Here is an 18,232-nt window from a genome sequence, read left to right on the forward strand (position 1 = left end):
TAGTACTTTGACTGAAGTAAAGGATCTGAATACTTCTTCCACCACTGTCCTTTTTACTTCTTTACTTTTTTTTTTTTTACATTCCATTTTGTAACTTTGAAAAAAAAAAAATGCGCAGTACTTGACCTGAAAAATAAAAAATAAAGTTTTAAAAAAAGTTTTTTAAAAAAGTAAAAAAAAAAAAAAAGCTACAAAAAAGTTTTTTAAAAAAGTAAAAAAATAGAAAGTTAAAAAAAAAGTAAAGAAGTAAAAAGGACAGTGGTGGAAGAATTATTCAGAGCCTTTACTTCAGTAAAAGTACTAATACCACATTGTGAAATGACTCCACTCTGCTCATTTTAACTACCTAATAAACTTTTAAGTGGTTTCATTTATAAAAATGGGTAATAATTTTAAATGTATCATGTTTTTCATTTAAAATCTTGACATGAAAAGTAACTAAAGCTGTCAGCTAAATGTAGAGGAGTAAAAAATATAATATTTGCCTCAAAATGTTGTGGAGTACAAGTAAAAATGTACATAAAAGTACCTCAAAATTGTACTTTAAGTCCAATACTTGAGTAAATGTACATAGTTACTTTCCACCATTATTACCTGCCTCTTCTAACTTATACATATCAGTTAAGAGTCCTCCTTCAGACACTGTATGAGGATTAAAGGGATAGTTTGTGCATTATTATACAAAACTTGGTACAATTATTGTCAATGCCCTCCTGAGGATAACCCTTTAAGGTTTTATTGATCTAGGTGGCACTGTGGTGGCAGTCTAATTTCATATTTGGTACCGTGGCCACACTATAACACTTAAGGCAATGAAATTCATAGGGGTGGTATAGACTGGCCCCTGTAACGCACACACCCCGACACGCGTGTACTGCGAGGGCCCGTTCAGTACTGCTTGAAGTCCTAGTTATTATTATTATTATTACTATTATTATTATTATTATTATTATTATGAAAATCATAAGGGCTTTTGTGAATAGGAATATATACTTTCCTGTATTATTATTATTATTAGTTATTTGGTGTTATATCACTGTCTGACAGTGCTTTTAAACTGTTTTTTGTTGTTTTTCAAAATTTTGCTTATTAATTTGTAGTGTCTTTGAGTATCCTGAAAAGCACTCTATAAATAAAAACGTATTATTATTATTATTATTATTACAATTATAAGGGGTTTTGTGAATAGGAATATATACTTTTTGTGTTATTGTTAAATTGATTAATGATTAAAAATCAATAAAAACCTATGTATATAAAAAAAAAAAAACTGTACTGTACTTACTGTAATCTGCCTGCTGGCCGGCAGGGGGCAGCAGCGCTAAAACACTTTCGTTGGAGCTCAAACTAAAAGCAGGAGAAGAAGAAGACTTCCAGATCCGGTCAAAACAAAACAGGAGACATGGATGCTTTAGAAGAAATAAAACGTCTAGAATATTTATCTTTGGTTTCTAAAGTGTGCACGGAGCTGGAGAATCATCTGGGAATCAGCGAGAAGGATCTGGGTAAAGTGACAACGGGCGGAACGTTATTTTCCTGCTACAGAGCTAGCTGTAGCTAACTCTGTGTATCATAATCAGAATCAGGTGTGATCATGCTAACTGTACCTGTTTCATCAATAACTTCATTAAACTTGAATTTATTGTTTCACAGCTGAATTTATCATCAACTTGGCAGACAAACACCCAACATTAGAGGGATTCAAAGCAGCTCTGTGTGAAAATGGAGCGGATTTTACAGTAAGTGAGCAGCTAAAAAACCCCCTCCTTAAATAGTTTTCATGTTTGTTGCTGTTTAAACCTTATCTTGTTGTTTTCAGGATACCTTGATTGGTAATCTACTAAGACTTATTCATACTATGCGGTCCGCACCGTCTACAAGTTCAGGTAACTTTATTGTTTTTTTTTACAATTACAAATGATTTAACAACAAAGTGTCCTTACATTCTCAGCAATACAAAAAAGATAAAATAAAAATAATGTAAAACACAAAAGCCCTTATCATTTTAATAATAATAACAATAAAAAAATAATAAAATGTATATTCCCAATGACAAAACCCCTTATAATTTTATAATAATAATAATACATTTTATTCATAGAGTGCTTTTCAGGATACTCAAAGACATTACAAATTAGTAAGCACAATTTAAAAAAACAACAACAAAATAACAGTTTGAAAGCACTTTAAGAAAACAGAGATATAACGAAAAATTAACGAAAAATCGGTCACTCATTTCACAAAACAGAAAAATAGCAGCCCATAAACCAACCGATGCTACAGTATATAAATGTACAGAACCAGTCAAAAGCTAGGACACACCTTCTCATTCAGTGGTTTTACCAGAATAATTGGATAATTGTACCTTTTGTGTGTTTTTCATTTATACTGTTCTGGAAGTGAAGTGGTTCAAAATAACTTTTGAAATTGACTTGCATTTCAGAATGATTTCATTGTAAATCTTGAATGTTCATACAGATACTTTAACATCACAAACTATAACTTATATTTTACAGCTACAGATCTACTGTGTAATGATCTCTTCTCTGTGTGTGACAGGTCATCAGTCACAGGACAAGCCACGCAGTCAGAAGGACAAGCTGAAAGATAAATATCCTGCTCTATGTAAACCAGATGATCCTGTGTGGGTGGTAAGGCTCTCATTAGTCTTTTACAGAATATTTAGGCTCATTTCATGGCTCTTTCTTCTGGTAAACCTCTACAAAGGAAATCCGTTTCAGAGACAGTTAATGGAGCTGTTGTCTGTTAAAACCTCTCTGTCAGGTTCCTCCGCGCCACGCAGAGAAAGATGACGAGCAGGTCGCAGCAGCAGCCATGAAGGAGCTTGAGATGCTTATGCCAAACTTCTGTGGAACAAGCTCCGATAAAAGGTAACTTAAGAAAAGAGTTTTTTACCAAAAGTGGGAAGCTGCTGTTTGGAAAATAAGCTGATGAGTCTATACAGCGTTTGTATGAGCAGGCAGTTATAAAACAAGCAAGGAAGATAAACTGCTGAATAATGTGCAATGGAGCAATTTGCAATTAATACAGGATCATGTTAGCACTCAGCACTTTACTTGTAATCTTTGTGCATCAGAGCAATGTGCAATAAACATTCTTGCACATTAGCACATGGACTTTATTCAAACCTTTGCATATCACAATGTGTAAAAACTAGAGCTGTGAATCAGCGTATTGGCCCCACGATACAATTTTATCCCGATACATGAGTCACGATACGATATTATTGTGATTTAACTGTTAAACTGCATTTTGTGTCCACAAAATTAAATTCAATTAAGAATTGTTTTGTCAAATAAGAGAAAATTCTCAGTGTATTCATCTCACTTCAGTATTTTTATTTCTCTACAATGAGAGTCAAACCCACAGACTGACCAACAAAGTATTCAGTCAAACTGAACTGAACTGATATTAAACATATGTGGACGACAACAACTGCAGCATTTTATCAACCTTTCACAGACAACAAGCTTCACTGCTCTGTTTTTGGATGAAACATAAAAAAGCTGAACTTTGCAGCGTTATTTCCACAACTTCCCGACATAATATCCTGATGCACATGGTGCCTATAGATTCTTCAGATCTTCTAGTTTCATATGATACCAGAATCTCCAGGATATTCCTAAAAGCCCGCTGCGGCCTATGAAAAAAAGGCAAAAATACTGACGGCCCATTGAATGCTAAATATCAATACTTGGCAGCCGTGAATCGATATCATATTGCCACGCTAAATATCGTGGTACTATGCTGTATCGATTTTATCCCCACCTCTGGAAAAAAACACATCAGCACTTTAACTGACAGATTACTAAGTATCATGCTGTCAGCAACATCCTTTTTCTTTTTCTTTTTATGTTTCCTCTTGTGAAGTAGAACCATGTTAGTTCTTCTCAGGATCTTGTCAATGTAATGTCATGGTTCTCTTTTGTGTTGTGTGATGTAATGCTCTGTGTCCAAGCCAAATTTCCCTTTGGGGACAATAAAGTTTAACCTTAAGAAATTAGTGTAATTTTTACACTGGAATAAATGCAATTATTGCACTAGAATAAATGTAGCTATTAGATTAAATTAAATGTTTATTTATTATGCTATTATTACGCTTTATTTATTATGCTATAATAAATGTAATTATTACACTAGAATATTTTTAATTATTACTCTGCCATAAGTGTAATTTTATTCTAGAAAATGACTATTATCTTCATTTTAATGCCTGGTACAACTAATAATGATAATAACAAGAGTTTAATTTAAGAGCTGATATCTAGGCATTTACCATGGTTTTCTTTATAATAGCCAAAATCATTATTAAGAAAACCATGGAAAATGTCTAGATATCAGCTCTTAAATTAAACTCTTATGAGCTATTTTTGTTGTTATCATTATATTTGTCCAAACAAATGTACCTTTAGTTGTACCAGGCAATAAAATGAGCAAGAAATTGAAGAAAACAATGGTGGTCTAATCATTTTTTCCATGACATAAAAGTCGTCTTTGTTTGGAGTAAAATTTTGACCTCTCATTTGTTTCTCAGGTCAGATGGGAATCCTAATCGAGACACAGACAGACAACTCACACATCAGCAAAGTCGTTCTCCGGACAGAGCAGCAAGCCCTCCGCGCAAAAGGAAGCGTCCGTCCCGTTGGAGCGATCATCCGCCGAGCCCTCACCGGGACGAAGAGAGCAACAAGAAGGAGGACAGAGACGCCGAGCGCTGCAGAGACAGACTGGTGGACCGACCTCCGCCTGACGAGCCCGTGGTGGGAGACGTCTACAACGGCAAGATCAGCAGCATCATGCAGTTCGGCTGCTTTGTGCAGCTGGAGGGCCTCAGGTCAGTCAGAAACATATGGAAAATAATACCAAGACACTGAGAGAAATAACATTAAAACAAGTCTTCCAGGATTGTATTGTTGCTTGTTTGCCTTGTTTCTTCCAGCGCAAAATGTCTCAGATAAATTTAGAATTTTTTGGATATATTTTCTTTTCTTATGTTGCATTCAGATTTGTTTTTGCAGTGTGTGCTAGAGCTGGGAGATTAATCAAACCTTATTTTCATTCAGAATTTCTGGCATATCAACGATTATAGAAACAAGATAATTTAGATAAAACAATTAATTTTATTATTACTAGTTACTAAAATATTACTATATTTACTAGATTTAATGTAATTATTACACTGAAATAAATGTATTTTTTTATACTAGAATAAGTGTAATTTTTTCTACTACAAGTGTAATTTTACACAGAAATAAATGTAATTATTGCGCTAAAATTCGTGAAATAATTACTCTTTAATAATTGTAATTTTTATACCAGAATATTTCTGGCTACCGATGATTATAGAAACAAGATAATCGAACTTAAACAATTTATTGTGCTGCATTCTGATTCGCAATGATATTTTTGTCTTTTGTTATAAATCCACCGTCCCCCCTTTTTGTTTACGGTGGTGCTCTTTTGAGTTATTGCCTGAAATATGTTGAATAAAAATTACCGAAATGTTGAATATGAGCGTAACAAATGTTTTGTAGTTTGGAAGTACAACAAAGTTAATAGTATTTATTTTATTGATAGTTTTTATTATTATTGCAATGTATTTTTTATTCCTAATTATTATTTTTGATTTTTTTCCCCATAGAATTACTCTCTTACATTTAAAGTTCAAGAGACTTCACAGTTGAAAAACTACAAAAAAAAAAAAAAAATTTAAGGGAAAAAATAGTCAATTATGTTAACTAATTATATTGATGATGATGATGATTTTGCCCTGATGGAGCAGCTCTAGCGTCTGCCTGCAGCTTGATGCTAGCCTGTGCTGTGTAACTGTCTGCAGGAAGCGCTGGGAAGGTCTGGTTCACATCTCAGAGTTACGGAAAGAAGGACGTATTGCCAACATGGCCGACGTGGTCACTAAAGGCCAGAAGGTGAAAGTCAAGGTGCTGTCGTTCACCGGAACCAAAGCCAGCCTGAGCATGAAGGTGAGTCACAAACATTGTTGCTCTTTGCTGTGAAGAATCAGGTAGAGGTTGTCATTGTCATGATGAGTTGGTTTATGTTGGGTTGATTATGTGTATGATCTTGCACTGTGTTATTGTGTAAGATGTTATGCTGTATCACATCAAGCTATATTGTATTGTGATGTCTCGTGTCCCCCTGTGTTATTATATTATATATATTTTTTATTTATTTATTTACTTATTTTCCCTTTTTCTTTCCTCTCCCCTTTCTTTTTGCGTTTGTGCTTCTTGCTTTGTTTGCCTATTTATTTCCATTGTATATATATATATATATATATATATATATATATATATATATATATATATATACACACACACACAGACACGCACATACAGCTGAGATGCCTCTGTGCACATCGTTGTACATTTGTGTTTTTCTTTGTTGTTGTCTGTCCTGTATGTCTGCTGTCTTTACTTGTGGTCCACATGGTGTAGTGTATTTGTCCCTCATGTCACCTTGTTTGTTATGTCATTTGACCAATAAAATATAAAAAAATAAATGAAAAGAATCAGGTAGGTTTACATTAATGGAAACAGTCAGACTATGTGATGTGTGCTGTTTAGTTTCTGTTCCTCAGCAGCAGTTGTTTGCATGTTTCCAGGACGTGGACCAGGAGACCGGGGAGGACCTGAACCCCAACCGGAGGAGAAACCTGGACACGGGACCGGCAGACGAGGCCATGAGGAACCCCGACCGGCCGGCTGAAGCCAGCGTGCTGGAGATAGAAGAAAACCCAACAGAACGCAAGCGGCTCGCCAAAATAACTGATCTGGAAAAATGGGAAATAAACCAGGTATACACTGGAATAAATTACACAGGAATAAATGTCGTTCTACACTAGAATAAATGTAATTATTACACAGGGATAAATGCAATGATAACACAGGAATACATTTATTTTTCACACTATAATTCAATCATTACACTAAAATAACTAATAATTACTCTACAATTAATGTCATTCTGTAAACTTGAATAAGTGTTCTTTTTTACACAGGAATAAATGCAATTATTACTCTACAATTAATGTAATTTTGTATACAATAATAAGTGTAATTTCTACACAGGAATATATTTAATTATTACACTACAATAAGAGTAACAATTACTCTTCAATAATTGTAATTTTTTATTTTTTCTACTAGAATAAGTGTAATTTCTACATAGGAATAAATTTAATTTTTACACTAGAATAACTGTAATAATTTGTCTACACTTAATGTAATTTTGTATACTAGAATAAGTGTAATTTTTACATTAGAATACATTTAATTATAACACTAGAATACATGCAATTATTACACTTGAAGGTAAACATCATGGTCAACAACAACTGTTTTTTTTCTCTCACGTTCAGATGATCGCAGCCAATGTGCTTCCCAAAGAAGAATTCCCAGAATTTGACGAGGCGACGGGAATCCTTCCCAAAATAGATGATGATGAAGGTAAAACACTTTATTATTGTTAAGTTGTTGCCAAGTAAAATGAAATTTATACTGTGTGAGACATGAATCCCGTATCAGGTATTAATATAGTTTGTTTTCTTCTGATGTGTCTCGTGTAAATATTCCTCCTCAGATGAAGACATTGAGATCGACCTGGTGGAAGAGGAGCCGCCATTCCTGAGGGGACAGACCAAATACAGCACGACCATGAGCCCAGTCAAAATAGTAAAGGTATCTATCAGGGCTTGTTTTTTATGGTCTGGAGAAAGCAGTGTTCTTTATTATTATTTATTTATTTTATTTATTTATTCGTCATTTATAAAGGTTGAAACACAGAATATAAAAACAGCACAAACACTGACAGCAGCTGTAAAAAAGTGCATATGTAAGAATGATCAGAATCTCCTCCTGCTGTTACTTTTCCCTGCCAGTAGGTGGCGTAGGTTTGACTGGTGGCTCTGCAGCTCTACAGAAGATACCTGTCTGTGTCCTATTCTGTCATTGTACAGAATACAGTTAATACAGTTATTATATATATATATATATTTCCTGATCAGTGCAATAAAAAAAGAGGAAAAACACCACAAAAAATAAATAACTTCAGCAAACAAACATCCACAACCAACATGACACTTTCTAAACTAATAAGTAAAACATAAATACACTTGAATAAATGTCATTATTACACTACAATACATTTATTTTTTTATACTAGAATAGGAGTTAGTTCTACATGGGAATAAATATAATTATTGCATTAGAATAATTTTTGTAATTTTATTTTTTATACCACAATAAGTAATTCAACATGGAAATAAAGGTAATTTTTACACTAGAACAAATGTTATAATTACTCTTCAATAATTGTTATTTCTATGATAGACCAAGTGTCATTTAGCACTGGAATAAATGTATTTTTCTATTCTAGATTATCATAAATATGCATACTAATAAGTATAAGTGATTTTAAGTGATATTAAATCACTTATAAGAATAAGTGATTTAACACCGGAATACATTTAATTGTACTAGTGTTAATGTAATTATTGCACTAAAATCATTGTAATTATTACACTAGAATAAATGTAATAATTACTTTAAAATCACACTTATTCTAGTAGAAATAATTACACTTATTCTAGAATAGAAAATTACAATAATTATAAACAGGAATATATGTATTTATTACTCTACAATTATTTTAATTATTTAACTAAAATAAGTGTAATTATTTCTACTATAATAAGTGTAATTTTACACAGGAATAAATGTAATTACACTAAATTATGTTTAATAGTCACTCTAATAAACCACATTTTTATACCAGAATAAGTTTAATTATTGTAATTATAATTAAATGTAATTATTTCTACTAGAATAAATGTTATTTTACACAGGAATACTACGCTATATTAATATTACATTACACGGGAATAAATGTAATTTTTACACTGGAATAAGTGTAATAATTACTCTACAACTAGTGTAATTATTACATTAGAATAAGTGTAATAATTACTCTACAACCAGTGTAATTATTACACTAGAATAAGTGTAATAATTACTCTACAATTAATGTAATTTTTATACTGGAATAAATTAGATTAGATTACATTCAAGTACTAGAACAATGAAATGCAGTTTAGCACCAGAAGTGCAGCATAGTAAAGTGCAAGGGTATGTACATATTATATATGCAATTATTGCACTCTAACATATGTAATTATTGCACTATAATAGACGGTAATTCAACATTTGTATTGGTCTGTTTGTGCTGTAAACACTGATACAGTTTGTTTTGTTCTCTCTGTGTTCCTCAGAATCCAGACGGCTCTCTGTCGCAGGCCGCCATGATGCAGAGCGCTCTGTCTAAGGAGAGGCGGGAGGTGAAGCAGGCGGCCCGCGCTGCAGAGATGGACTCCATCCCGACCGGCCTGCACAAGAACTGGATCGACCCGATGCCCGACTGTAAGGACCTGCACTGCCCATTAACCCTTTATAAACCAGACTGCAGATTTAAATGTGTGCAACCGGGGGGGATTTTCAAGCAACCGGAAATTAATTAAAAGGACAAAATCAATCAGATATTTAAAATTTAGAAAAATGAAATTTAACCTTCTGTATTGCCAGGCCTATTCCCCTGTTATATTGTTAGCACGGCATCGCTGGAGATGATTATCTGGCTTCCCCATGAGTTAACGCGGCACACACAGTCATAATGCACTGTGACTGTCTGCTGCAGCCTGAGGGCAGATCGGAGGCTTTACAAGTTCCTTCCACTCCTGGTCACTACCTCTGACTCATGGTTTCATACAGAAAGCGTTCATTAGGAAGTTCGTTATCATTGCAGCTCATCTAGATTAAACAAAATTAAACAGCAACCCGCCGGACATTTGTCCCTTTTTGTTCCTCTCCTGTGCAGATGAAGGAAGGCAGATTGCTGCCAACATGAGAGGCATCGGAGCGATGCCGCTCGATCTGCCGGCATGGAAGAGATACGCCTTCGGAGGGAACCAGGTGTCGTACGGCAAGAGGACGGAGCTCTCCATCCTGCAGCAGAGGGAGAGTCTGCCCATCTTCAAGCTGAAGGAGCAGCTGGTTCAGGTACAAGAAGATTAACCCCTGAGCCGGGAAAAGGTGCTTGGTTTCTTTTTGTAACAGTGAGCATAACTCGTCAAAGAAATTAATCATTTTTTGGTCATTAAAACCCTTTAACACTACATAGTTTACATAATGTGGGGAAAAACCATAAAAATCCTAAATATTAATATTTTTTCCACTTTAACCGAGCTGAGTATTTGGTCGTTATGATCAGGACTGAAGTTGGTTAAAAAATCATTCATTTTTCAGAATTTTAACCCTTTAAATACCAGAAAGTTTACATAAAGTTGTGGGGAAAAACAACCATAAAAATGTAAATATTCTCTTAAAGCTAGGGGAATTTAACTTCATTTTTACCCCTAGAAAACCTCCAAAAACCTCCTTAAACTGTTATAAAAATACTAAATATTAATATTATTTTCCACTTTCTTTGAATTTATTTTTAACCCTCTTTTAACCCTCAATACCAGATAGTTTACATAATGTTGTGGTGGGGAAAAACACCATAAAAATGTAAATATTCCCTTAAAGCTGGGGAATTTTACTTTTTTTCACTTTAATTGAGTTGATTTCTTTATCATGACCAAATACTCATTCATTTTTTGAATTTTAACCCTTTAAATGCCAGTTTGTTTACTTGATGCTACTGTAAATATTCTCTCAAAGCTCATCATCTTATTTTCTGTACACCTGATGCCGGGGGATTTTTTCCACTGTCTGGGATATTTCAATAATTAAAAACAACATTGAATTTAATTCATTACATCAAACACTGCAGTACTCCATCATGCAGCACCAAGAAGTCTGCTGGATGCTAAGGAAGTAGAATTCTAGATATTCTAGAATGAAAGAATATAGATTAAAATAGAATATAGAATGTAGAACATAAATCTAGAATCAATTACTAGTTCCTTCTTTCTCTTGACAGGCTGTCCACGACAATCAGATCTTGATTGTAGTCGGAGAAACCGGGTCTGGTAAGACGACGCAGATCACTCAGTACCTGGCCGAGGCCGGTTACACCGCCAGGGGGAAGATCGGCTGCACGCAGCCTCGCCGTGTGGCCGCCATGTCGGTGGCCAAGAGAGTCTCTGAGGAGTACGGCTGCAGACTCGGACAAGAGGTGAAGAGGGATTCTTTTTTTATTCTTTTTTTTATTTTTTTTATTCTCAGCGGTAGTATTTATCCATGAAAACCACGAGAATGAAAAGAAAAGACTTTAATGTGATCTAAATTGTTTTCTCTCCTGTGTTTTTTACGAATTCATAGTTTTTCTAGTATCAAGAGTTTGTTGTTGTAATACTCATTTTGGCCAAAAAGGACTCTCGATGCACCAATGTACTCTAGTCCTGTTCTTGGGACGAATTAAAACTCTTCTGCTGGAAAACATGAATGCTTTTAACCCTTTAATGCACAACATATGGACATCCCTTCTTATGCACAACATGGGTCAAAAATGACATTTCTTATGTTATTTCATGCTGGCTGTGTGTTTCTTTGCTCTATCTTTTTAAATCAATTTATTTTATTTTATTTTATTTTTTTATTTTATTTAAGTGTTATTTGAATATCTTTTTTTATTACAACAGATCATTATATCCATTTTTCCTTTCATACTTTATGAAGAAAAATCGTTTTTGTATTATTACATCATGTTTCCACACATGGGTCAAAAATTACCCATTCATCCAAATTTGATTTAAAATTAAATTACCTAATACTATAATAATAATAATAATAATAATACTTTGTACTCTACTTATACTTAATACCTGGACTAATAAATGATCAAATACATTTATTTCAAAGATGTTTCTTTTCACCGACAAAAAAAGCCCAATAGTACCAGAAAATTGTGCCAGCTAAACTTTCTTCTCACCTGTTTCCCAGATGGATTATCCTGGAAAAACCTTAAAAGAAAAAAACGTTTAGAACATTTTATTTTTGAAAATTGACCACCAGAATTTTTCCTCACTCACCTTTGGGCTTGGATATACTTTTTTATACTTGATTTTAGGTGGGTTACACCATCCGTTTCGAGGATTGCACCAGCACTGAGACAGTGATCAAGTACATGACCCACGGCATGCTGCAGAGGGAATGTTTGCTGGACCCCGACATGAGCCTCTACTCCCTCATTATGCTCGACGAGGCTCACGAGAGAACCATCCACACTGACGTTCTCTTTGGGCTTCTCAAGAAGGTATTACACTTTCCACAAGCCTTATATACTACAATAAATGTAATTATTACACTAGAATAAATATAATTATTACACTAAAATAAATATAATTATTACACTAACTGTATATAACTGTATTTTTTAAACTACAATAAGTGTAATTTTACACAGGAATAAAAATATAATTATTACACAAGAATAAATGTAAATATTACTCTAGAATAAATGTAATTATTACACTAGAATAATTGTAATTTTCTATAGTAGAATAAGTGTAATGTTGTGCTCTTTGGTCTTCTTAAGTGGGTATTTCACTTTCCACAAGCTTTATTAAAGAAGAGTAAATCCATTTCTCCTAGAATAACCTCGTCTGTCTCTTTTAGACGATACAGAAACGTAAAGACATGAAGCTGATCGTGTCTTCGGCCACGCTGGATTCTGTCAAGTTCTCTCAGTATTTCTTTGAAGCTCCCATCTTCACCATCCCAGGAAGAACTTTCCCCGTGGAGGTTCTCTACACCAAAGAGCCCGAGACAGACTATCTGGATGCCGGCCTCATCACAGTCATGCAGATCCATCTGACAGAGCCCCCAGGTACACACGCAGGTTTCCTTACCAAGTGAAGAATATTTTGTGGTGTTTTATTCCTAAGTTTACAATGACAAAATCTTTCTTCTTGTCCCTTTGTCCAGGAGACATCCTGGTGTTTCTGACTGGTCAGGAAGAGATCGACACGGCCTGTGAGATCCTGTATGAGAGGATGAAGTCTCTGGGGCCTGCTGTTCCTGAACTGATCATCCTGCCGGTTTATTCTGCCCTACCCAGCGAGATGCAGACCAGGATCTTTGACCCTGCACCTCCAGGCAGCAGAAAGGTAATTAATAAACCCCACCATCCCACCAGGATCCAAACGTTTGTTTTCTTGAGGAGATCTGCAAAAATCCACAGTTTTTTTTGTCGTTTTTCTGGTAATTTTGTGTGTTTTCGTTATTTTACACCATTGTTTGGTAATTTTGCGTCTTTTTTTGGGGTATTTTTGTGTCTTTTTTTGGTCATTTTGTCTCTTTTTTTGGTCATTTTGTATCTTTTTTTGGTCATTTTATGTAATTTTTCTGGTAGTTTTGTGTGTTTTGGTTAATTTATGTCATTTTTAAATATTGGTTATTTTAAATTCCATTTTATCCCAATTTTTTATGAAATAATTTATCAGAGAAATTAAATTCTAACTGTGTTATTCTGCATGAAGACATGCTTGAGTTATTTCCACTTCGAGCCATGATTGTGCTGATTCCATAGAGCTGCAGGACTTTAGATTGATAGATTTTATATATTGCAGTGGACAACAAGGACACAGAGAGTAAAATATAATGTGTTTTTTGCATTTTTAGAGAGTGCAACCAGTTCCTCTATTAAAATACAGTAATTCATTTCTGGTCACTTCTTTCTGTTTCCACCAGGTCATCATTGCCACAAACATCGCTGAGACGTCTCTCACTATCGATGGGATCTACTACGTGGTGGACCCCGGCTTTGTTAAACAGATCGTGTATAACTCCAAGACGGGAATCGACCAGCTGGTGGTGACTCCCATCTCACAGGTACTTCCATCTTGACACAATACTCAGTGGTTTTTATCGTACGCTGAAAAATTGAGTGCACATCTCTTTACGACACAATCCCTGCTGTGTTTTCAGGCCCAGGCCAAGCAGCGGGCGGGTCGAGCCGGCAGGACGGGCCCGGGGAAGTGTTACAGACTCTACACTGAGAGAGCCTACAGAGATGAGATGCTGACCACCAACGTGCCGGAGATCCAGAGGACCAACTTGGCCAGCACCGTGCTGTCTCTGAAGGTAATGCACTTTACTTCTTTATTTGTGAAGTGGGCAATGCTCTCAGAGTACCATTGTGGTTGTCATTAATTTTTTTCTCCTCCTCCATCAGGCCATGGGCATCAATGACCTCCTGGCATTTGACTTCATGGACGCTCCTCCCATGGAGACTCTGATCACAGCCATGGAGCAGCTCTACACGCTGGGAGCTCTGGACGATGAAGGATTACTCACACGGCTGGGCAGGAGGGTGAGGAGAAACTGAAAATCTACTGTACTCAGATTGTTGCATTAAACCATTATTGACATCTTTGCAAAAAATGCAAAAAGTTATTCTGCACAAAGACATGTTTGAGTTGTTCCCACTTCTAGCCATGATTGTGCTGATTCCATAGAGCTGCAGGACTTAGATTTATATAGATTTTATATATTGTAGTGAAATACAAGGACACTGTGAGTAAAATGTAAAAACAGCACACAAAGATGCCCTGAAACTGCTTGTTGGGGTTCAGAAGGTTAAATCACCAAGTGAGTTGTACCTAAAATAACTTTGTCCACTGTACATCATTTATACTGTGTGCATGTCTCTGTGGTTCAGATGGCTGAGTTTCCTCTGGAGCCCATGCTGTGTAAGATGTTGATCATGTCCGTCCATCTGGGCTGCAGTGAGGAGATGCTGACCATCGTGTCCATGCTGTCGGTGCAGAACATCTTTTACAGACCAAAGGTACCAGAAGACACTTAGTTCAAACATGCACATGTTATTGCTTGTTGTCTTTCCAAATGTTTGATATGAAATATAACATTTAAGGCTTAAAACCTTTGTGAAATAACATGTATCAGACCAAATGCTTTAATGGGGAAATGACTTCCTTTATTTCCAGGACAAACAGGCCCAGGCTGACCAGAGAAAGACAAAGTTCTTCCAGCCTGAGGGAGACCACCTCACCCTGCTGGCGGTCTACAACTCCTGGAAGAACAACAAGTTCTCCAACCCCTGGTGCTTCGAGAACTTCATCCAGGCTCGCTCCTTAAAGAGAGCACAAGACATCCGCAAGCAGATGCTGAGCATCATGGACAGGTAGTCTGTGTGAGGTTTCCCTCAGTTTGAGTCATTTGTTTTATTGAATGTGCTTGTAAGAGCACACTATAAACTATCCACCTGGCTTCTTCCTATGTATTCTTCCGTTTGTTCCATTTTTTTTCGGTCGACTACTCATCCCGGAGTTTTGGTTGCACATACACTAAAAAGGTATCAAATCGATCGGCTCGGCCATGACAAGTGTGCTATGACTTTTCAAAGGGTTTTGGCAAACGGTTGTCAAATTATTCGCCAAAAACATGCCAAAAAATCTCCCCAATGTTACCCTGTGGAGAGGCTAGACTGGATGTCATCATAGCTAGAGTGTAGATGGAGAGAAAAATTTGTCAAAAAATACAGTTGGAAACTGCGCTTGAGGCCGCAAATGCCACTCTACAGAAATAATTTATACATAGAAACGTAGGAAAATTGGTGGTCTCACTCACATTCCTCTGCTAAAGCTGTCAGAGTTATAGTTCGAGTGTAGGATGCACCAAAACGCACCCACAGCCTCATAGACCGCCATTTTAAAAAGGCGGGAACAGTTTCAGTGTTTGCTGTAGTTGTTGACGATGGAAAAATAGACATTTTTTCATTTGACCTCATATGATGTGGAAGAACATGGTAGTTCATATAATAATAAAACAAAGATAAATAGTCACACAGTGTTTATTACAATCAATGTTTACATGATGTGAAAGAAAATCTACTATTTAAAAATGATTAAACAACATTAAATCTTCCTCAGGCACAAGCTGGATGTGGTATCTTGTGGAAACGCCACGATGAGGGTCCAGAAAGCGATCTGCAGCGGTTTCTTCAGGAACTCGGCCAGGAAGCACCCCCATGACGGGTACCGGACCCTGATAGACCAGCAGGTGGTGTACCTGCACCCCTCCAGCACGCTCTTCAACCGCCAGCCAGAGTGGTGAGTCCTTGTTATCCTGCTGTGAGGCTGCTGGACAAATGTTGGACATCCCATAATATGGTGTTTTTCTGTAATTTCCGGACATATTATGCTCTAATATGTATAAACAGACCATAATTGACCCATTTTAAACCTTTTTAGCCATTTAAAAATTTGACCATTTTTGACAAAAAACGTCATGCTATAGTATGACTTTTTTTTGAGTTGCTCATTTTTGCACATCCCATAATATGGTGTTTTTTGGCTACTTTTGGACAAACTATACTACTACACGTATAAACAGACTATAACTGACGAAGTTTAACCATTTTCATCCATTTTAAAATTTGACCATTTTTGACAAAAAACGTCATGCTATAGTATGACTTTTTTTTGAGTTGCTCATTTTTGCACATCCCATAATATGGTGTTTTTTGGCTACTTTTGGACAAACTATACTACTACACGTATAAACAGACTATAACTGACGAAGTTTAACCATTTTCATCCATTTTAAAATTTGACCATTTTTGACAAAAAAACGTCATGCTATAGTATGACTTATTTTTGAGTTGCTCATTTTTGGACATCTCAAAATAGTGTTTTTCTTTCATTTCTGGCCATATTATGCTCTAATATGTATCAACAGACTATAATTGACCCATTTTAAGCCTTTTTAGCCATTTAAAAATTTGACAATTTTTGACAAAAAACGTCATGCTATAGTATGACTTCTTTTTGAGTTGCTCATTTTTGCACATCCCATAATATGGTGTTTTTTGGCTACTTTTGGACAAACTATACTACTACACATATAAACAGACTATAACTGACAAATTTTAACCATTTTCAGCCATTTAAAAATTTGACCATTTTTGACAAAAAACGTCATGCTATAGTATGACTTTTTTTTGAGTTGCTCATTTTTGCACATCCCATAATATGTTTTTTTTTATGCTACTTTTGGACAAACTATACTACTATACGTATAAACAGACTATAATTGACCGATTTTAAGCCTTTTTAGCCATTTAAAAATTTGACCATTTTTGACAAAAAACGTCATGCTATAGTATGACTTTTTTTTTGAGTTGCTCATTTTTGGACATCTCAAAATAGTGTTTTTCTTTCATTTCTGGCCAGCGTCTTACTGTCACAGTATCTTTTCTTCATTAAAGTATACAAAAATAATAGTCAATAGTATGTCGAATTGTCATTTTAGTGTGTTTTTTTTTTTATATAGATTAATGCAATAATAACTGTCAAAGTATTAAGTGTATTTTGTCCTCCCTGTAGGCTGGTGTACCACGAGTTAGTGCTGACCACTAAAGAGTACATGCGGGAGGTGACCACCATCGACCCTCGCTGGCTGATCGAGTTCGCTCCGGCCTTCTACAGAGTCGCCGACCCCACACGCCTCAGCAGGAACAAGAGGCAACAGAAACTGGAACCTCTCTACAACCGTTACGAGGAACCCAACGCCTGGAGAATCTCTCGTGCCTTCAGACGACGCTGAAGATCTTGTGTTGGAGACTGACTGAGAAAGAGAAAAGACTCTTGACAAACCTTAATTCTGTAATTGGAATGTTGTGATCAATGCTGCATTTTTTTATCCCTGTTGTACTTCAGATTTATAATTTCTTCAAATCGCAGTCTTGATGTATGTGACCATTGCAGATAAAAACTGTATGCTCTTATTTTGTCCTGCTTCTTAATTATCTTATCTGCATGTATTTAGTAATTTTCAGGCTACCAATTTTACTTATACAAAGATTCTAAACACTCGATCTTAATCCTCCTCGCTCATAAATTGGTGAAAAAGGGGAAAAATTATAAATACCTACATGTGCCTCATAACATGCTAAATTATGACTTTTTTTGAGGGGGTCACATGGTGTCTTTTTCACTATTTTTGGACAGACTATAATTGACCAATTTTAAACATTTTCAGGCATTTTAAAATTTGACCATTTTTGGCAAAATACGACATGCTAGTATGACTTTTTTTGAGTTTGCACATCCCATAATATGGTGTTTTTTTGCTACTTTTGGACAAACTATACTACTACACGTATAAACAGACTATAACTGATGCATTTTAACCATTTTAAGCCATTTTAGAATTTACCATTATCTGACAAAAAA

General features: G+C 35.5%; 1 protein-coding gene across 1 annotated transcript; it reads left to right on the forward strand.

Moving 5' to 3' along the window:
* Positions 1-1,370: 1,370 nt before the first annotated feature.
* LOC131959074 (ATP-dependent RNA helicase DHX8-like) lies at positions 1,371-17,784 on the forward strand. The gene is made up of 23 exons (XM_059324177.1): positions 1,371-1,505; positions 1,654-1,739; positions 1,820-1,886; positions 2,560-2,651; positions 2,785-2,891; positions 4,556-4,855; positions 5,858-6,002; positions 6,644-6,835; positions 7,400-7,487; positions 7,621-7,718; positions 9,308-9,455; positions 9,910-10,091; positions 11,017-11,211; positions 12,106-12,291; positions 12,654-12,864; positions 12,963-13,144; positions 13,728-13,868; positions 13,965-14,120; positions 14,212-14,349; positions 14,698-14,826; positions 14,984-15,180; positions 15,929-16,108; positions 17,384-17,784. The coding sequence occupies exons 1-23, from the start codon at positions 1,403-1,405 to the stop codon at positions 17,601-17,603; spliced, it is 3,543 nt and encodes a 1,180-aa protein (XP_059180160.1). The 5' UTR covers positions 1,371-1,402; the 3' UTR covers positions 17,604-17,784.
* The last annotated feature ends 448 nt before the right edge of the window (positions 17,785-18,232 follow it).

The sequence above is a fragment of the Centropristis striata genome, chromosome 21, assembly GCF_030273125.1.
Source record: "Centropristis striata isolate RG_2023a ecotype Rhode Island chromosome 21, C.striata_1.0, whole genome shotgun sequence".
NCBI classification, from domain to species: Eukaryota; Metazoa; Chordata; class Actinopteri; order Perciformes; family Serranidae; genus Centropristis; species Centropristis striata.